The following is a 5542-nucleotide window of genomic DNA, read 5'->3' on the forward strand; positions in this document are numbered from 1 at the left end:
AGTAAGTAAGTAAGTAAGTAAGTAAGTAAGTAAGTAAGTAAGTAAGTAAGTAAGTAAGTAAAATTTTATTTATAAAACACTTTTCATGTAAATAACTTCACAAAGTGCTGTACAATACAAAAATACACAAAACAACAAAGCAATAAAAAATATGGAGCTGTCCAGTATTACCAACCCAAAAAGGTATATCAGCAACAACATTGAGCCAAATGAAAAAAAAGACAAAAGTAAAAATAAAATACCAGCCCATTTACTTTTACATAAATGTAAATCGAACTTGGACCAGGGCAAGAGAAAACTCAGCTACCACAAGAGGCACTGGGTTCAACAACTTAAAGTTAACCAAAACATCTAGCTAAAAGCTTGTTTTAAAAAGAAGGTTTTTAAGCCCTTTTCGAATAATTCGACATCATTGATGGAACGTAACTCAAAGGGAAGGGTATTCCAGAGGCTAGGGACTGTAAACAAAAAAGCCTGGTCGCCACGGGTCCTATAGCGTGTTTGAGGAACGGCTGATAGATTTTGATCCTGAGAGCGCAAGCAGCGGACTGGATCGTACGTGGAGAGCATGTCCCTAACATAAGCAGGTGCCTGGCCTCTTAAGGCTCTAAATGTAAGAACCAGGATTTTAAACTGAATCCTAAAATAAACAGGTAGCCAATGAAGTTCTGAAAGGATTGGAGTGATGTGACTAGATTTAGAAGTTTGAGTTAAAAGTCTAGCTGCAGAATTCTGAACAAGTTGGAGACGATGTAGCTGCTTTTGGTTCAAACACATAAACAGGCTGTTACAATAATCCAGGCGGGTAGAAACGAAGGCATGTATGACGATTTCCAGATCTGAGGCAGACATCATAGACCGAAGTTTAGAAATGTTATGCAGCTGGAAAAAACATGTAGACACTAAATTTTTAATATGTTTTTCCAGAGACAGGTCCGAGTCAAATATAACACCCATATTACAAAGACTCTGATGGACAGCTGAACACAGAGAGCCCAAGCTGTCCTTAACTTTAGGGATCTTTTTTTCAGGGGCCAGAATTAGCACCTCTGTCTTGTCCAAATTAAGCAGCAGCATGTTTTCTGATAGCAGCTCTTTACCTCTGTGACACAGTCCATCAGAGAAGCGTAGGAGGTGGAATCATTAAAAGAGCAGTATAACTGCAAGTCATCTGCATAGAAGTGATGGGACACATCACAGAATTTATTTATAATCTGACTCAGAGGACGGATGTACAGCAAAAATAAAATAGGTCGCACAATTGAACCCTGTGGCACTCCACAGGTAGAGGGAGCCATGTCAGAATATGTCTGACCTACTAAAACAGCAAATGAACGATCTGAGAGAAAAGATTCAAACCAGTCTAACATGACACCCCAAGGCCCAAATCTTTAAATCTTATTCACAAAATGGCATGGTCCACAGTGTCAAAAGCCGAGGATAGATCTAGTAAAAGCATGTTAATGTCTGCAGACATTAACAGGTCGTTGGACACCCAAAGAAGAGCCGTCTCAGTGGAATGGTGTCTGCGAAAACCAGACCGGAATTGGTCATAAAAGTTATTATCTTCCAGATAAGCAATAAGTTCTTCTGAGACCTCCTTCTCTAGGACCTTAGACATAAAAGGAAGCTTTGAGATGGGCCTGAAATTGTTAAAATCAGTTGAGTCCAGAGAGGACTTTTAAAGATGGGTTCCACAACAGCCTTCTTAAAGACTGCTGGGACACACCCAGATGAAAGTGATAAGTTCACCTATTTGGTTTGGTAGTAGCTGAGAGTGATCCTCAACACATACTCCAAACATTAACTCAGCTTTACAATATTGCATCCAACTGAAAATCACATCATTAGGAAATGTAAAAAAAAAAGGCATTATTCTTTTAAAAACACTAGATAGAAAACCAAAGTCAGGTTTCATGTTTGCCTCCACTGAATGTTCAGATAAACATTATGAGGGTTGAACAATGAGGGTTCAGAGGGGCTGCACATCAAAACAAAGGCTTGACAGCTTGTCTAGATGGAAATAATGGTAAATGGCCTGAACTTATATAACACTTTGTCAGGTCCCTTCGGACTCCAAAGTGCTTCACACAACAGATGTTCATCCATCCACACACACATTCACACACTGATGCTGGTTACATTGTAGCCACAGCTGCACTGGGACACACTGACAGAAGCGTGGCTGCCATCTACTAATGCCACCGGACCCTCTGACCACCACCAGCAGGCAAGGCAGGTGTAGTGTCTTGCTCAAGGACACAAGTACTGAGACAGATAGAATGGTGGTGGTGGGGAGGGGGTTGGAGGAGTCACAGGACAACTCCTCCAACCACTCTACCACAGCTGCCCCAAAAAGATCTGTCATGTCATGACTGCTTATGAAAATGTGAACATGAAATGTGATCAACACGGTCTCTCCATTGTAGGATCTTCTTTTTGTTGTGTGTGTGTTTCATGGATTGTCAATTTGCAGCTGCTGGACTGGCACATTCACCTGGACAAGTCTCTGCCTGGACCTCTGGGGGTGATTGGAGCCTGGCTTCACAGAGCAGAGATGGCTCTGAGGGAGGACATCCCCCTCCAGCATGTTCATGAAGAAACAGCCAATGTTCTTCACAGAAAACTGGAGCTGCATAAGGTCAAATATCAGGACAGCCACGTTGTTGTCATTCTTTATTTCAATGCACAACAACCCACTGCTGATATGAGCAAAGTTGTGTTTTGATGTTTTCAGGAGATCTTAAAAAACCTGGAATCACACAGGCAGACCTTTGTTCAGATCCACAAAGACAGATCAGTCAATGGGGTACCTGTTCCACCTGAACAGCTCCAGGACATGGCAGAACGGTAAGACCTGTAGGAGAACAAATAATGTCTAATTATCACCTGGTACTGAAGCTGGAGCAGTAACCTGGTCTGTGTGTGTCTTCTGTGTCAAAACATATCCCATGAACCAGTGGACAGATACTTCCAGACAGTAATATTAGATGTGTATTTACATGAATTAATCTTTGGACCTGACCCAGTTCAAGATGGCCAGAGGTCAGATGGAGACAACCAGAGAACCTATACATGAGAACATGTAAACTCCACATAGAAACAGGGGCGGAGCCAGGGGGTGGCCATGGCAACGATAGACAAATCTTTGGCCACCCCATTGGCCACCCTGCTGTACACACCCCTTACACAGTGAAACAACAATAATCCTCCTGAACAGTTGGTGGCAGTGTTTAACAGTTTGAAACATCACCAAGCTCTATCACTGAAGAAGAGTAGTGATAAAGAAGTGATGGTTTTCTTTATATACAGAACCTGTTTCTATGTAATCTGACTTATGGTGTCAACTTTTGGCCTTATGGTGACAAATGTTTTATTATTATTTTTTGTCACCATAATAGTGTCATTTTATGTTATGAAGGCTGCACGATGTTCTGTGTTTATTTTGAGTAGACCTATCACTAAATCAGAAAAAGTGTAACACCCCTCTAAAGTCACTAAATTCATTGGGTAAAATTTATAATGTTAGTTTTAAACATGCATTTGAGGGTCATCGTTGTTTGACACAATGACATGTGTTACAATTAAAAATAAATCAATAAACAATATGAAAATAAAAAGCACCCATAAGGTCATTGGATATGATAAATTGTGACTAATTAATCTCATCTCAGCTGTAGCAGTGAGTTTAAAAACAGGATGATGGAACTAGTTTAATGAAAAATCTGTCTCCGAAATAATTAAATCAAGTGTTCATTTAAGTAGGTAAAAGTATGTTTAACAACCTGGTAAAATACAACCGAATGCAGGAAATGGCATCTGTTTCATCCAACAGTGTGTCCCCCCCCACTTTTAAATGGTTCTTTTGCCCATGTTTACAAGGTAGTCACTGCCTGTTTAAGGACTTAAGAAAATGACCAAAACACACAGATCTGCAGAAACTTTTAAGTAAAAAAAAAAGTAATGTTCCTGGCCACCCCTATGTGAGTAGTGGTCACAGTCTGGCCACCCCTGAGAAAAATGTCTGGCTCCGCCACTGCATAGAAAGACCCCAGGTGAGAGGCAAATCTGTAACTTTCTCAATGAGAGACCACCAGACCACCCTAATCTGTTTAATACCGGGAAAAACTGAATAATGCACAACTATGTATTTAATTTAATTTAATTTAATTTAATTTAATTTAATTTAATTTAATTTAATTCTGCTCTGGGGATGGCTGTGGAATCTCTGGAGATGATGGTGCAAAGAAGGATTTTACATCAAATCAAGAACATTGTGGACAACCCTGACCATCCTCTTCATCAGGCTGTCCTAGAAAACAAAGTATCTTCAGTCAGAGGCTGCTTCAATTTCATTGTAATACAGACCGCTGCCCACAGCCATCACCATCTACAATAACTCTTTAGTTAAATAAGTTACTACATCATCTAATTTCACTCTGGGATCAATAAAGTATTTTTAATTTGAACTGAATTGACTTTGCAGGTTCAACTTCGTGTCTACATCATCGCACTCTCACTTAATAAAAATGGAATTCTGGGAAGTGAAGTATCGCTTGATGGGTTTTCTTGGTTTGGCCGAGTCAAAGCTGAAGTCCTGGATTATAAAATACGGCCGACGGGATTCAGTTGAACTTCTGTTACAAAGCTACCTTGTAAGTTGAGATTGAATGACACAATGATATACTGTAAATGACAGAAATATGAATCATTTCAAATTTATCTTTTTCTTCCTAGACTTATACAGAAGGTCACAGATTCTTTGAGCAGTACGAGATCTTTTTCACAGCCCTAAAACAAGCTGCAGAGGTTTATGTGAAGTCTGACAGTTCAAGTAAGACTCTTCAACTTCTATCCCACAATATTTTGGGGTATATATTCATAAATTCATTTTTGTTAGGGCTCTAAATAAACAGTCTTACTGTTAATTTTATGTTACAGGGTCTAAGACCTGTGACAAAGGTAAGTCCAAAAATAGTCTTTGAAAACCTTCATTTTGCCTGTTTCCTGAAGTCTTTGTTACCATAAATCTGGGCACAATGGTTCTTTTCTTAACATTCTTTGAACTCACAGAAACTAAAAGGTCCTGCTTCATTTTGCATGAAGGTCAAACTTTAATGAGAATGATGTTTTAGCATGGCTTAAGCAGACTAACTTACTTGAACAGTATGTCAAGACAATCAAATGGTATTTTTAATAAAGTCAGTACAGTACTGTTTTGTGAAATATAACCCAATTTAAAGAAGTTGGGACATTGTGCAAAATATAAACTAGATACCGCGTAGCGGTAACATATTGACCCCCGCACGCACAAATGCACCAGAGCTCAGAAGTCTTTATTCCTAATAAATATCATGCTACTAGATGCATCCCAAAATTGTAGTTGTTTGGGTGGGGGTCTTTTTATTATGACCCCCGCACACGAAGCGTAAGAGGGAGTCATATTGTTTTCGTACTGTTTTTTTTAGCACAAAAACGGCTGCACCGATCAACATGAAATTTGGCAGGACAGTAGATGAGTCTGACCTACACTGTGCCAGCC

General features: G+C 39.6%; 1 protein-coding gene across 1 annotated transcript in view; it reads left to right on the top strand.

Moving 5' to 3' along the window:
- syne1b (spectrin repeat containing, nuclear envelope 1b) overlaps window positions 1-5542 on the top strand; it is a gene marked incomplete in the record, with an annotated part of 311340 nt that overhangs the window by 54281 nt on the left and 251517 nt on the right. Inside the window, 4 exon segments of the mRNA XM_014021303.1 lie at window positions 2477-2641; window positions 2738-2850; window positions 4487-4655; window positions 4738-4834. Coding sequence (XP_013876757.1) covers window positions 2477-2641; window positions 2738-2850; window positions 4487-4655; window positions 4738-4834 — 544 coding nt within the window.

The sequence above is a fragment of the Austrofundulus limnaeus genome, unplaced genomic scaffold (assembly GCF_001266775.1).
Source record: "Austrofundulus limnaeus strain Quisiro unplaced genomic scaffold, Austrofundulus_limnaeus-1.0 Scaffold287, whole genome shotgun sequence".
Lineage (NCBI taxonomy): Eukaryota > Metazoa > Chordata > Actinopteri > Cyprinodontiformes > Rivulidae > Austrofundulus > Austrofundulus limnaeus.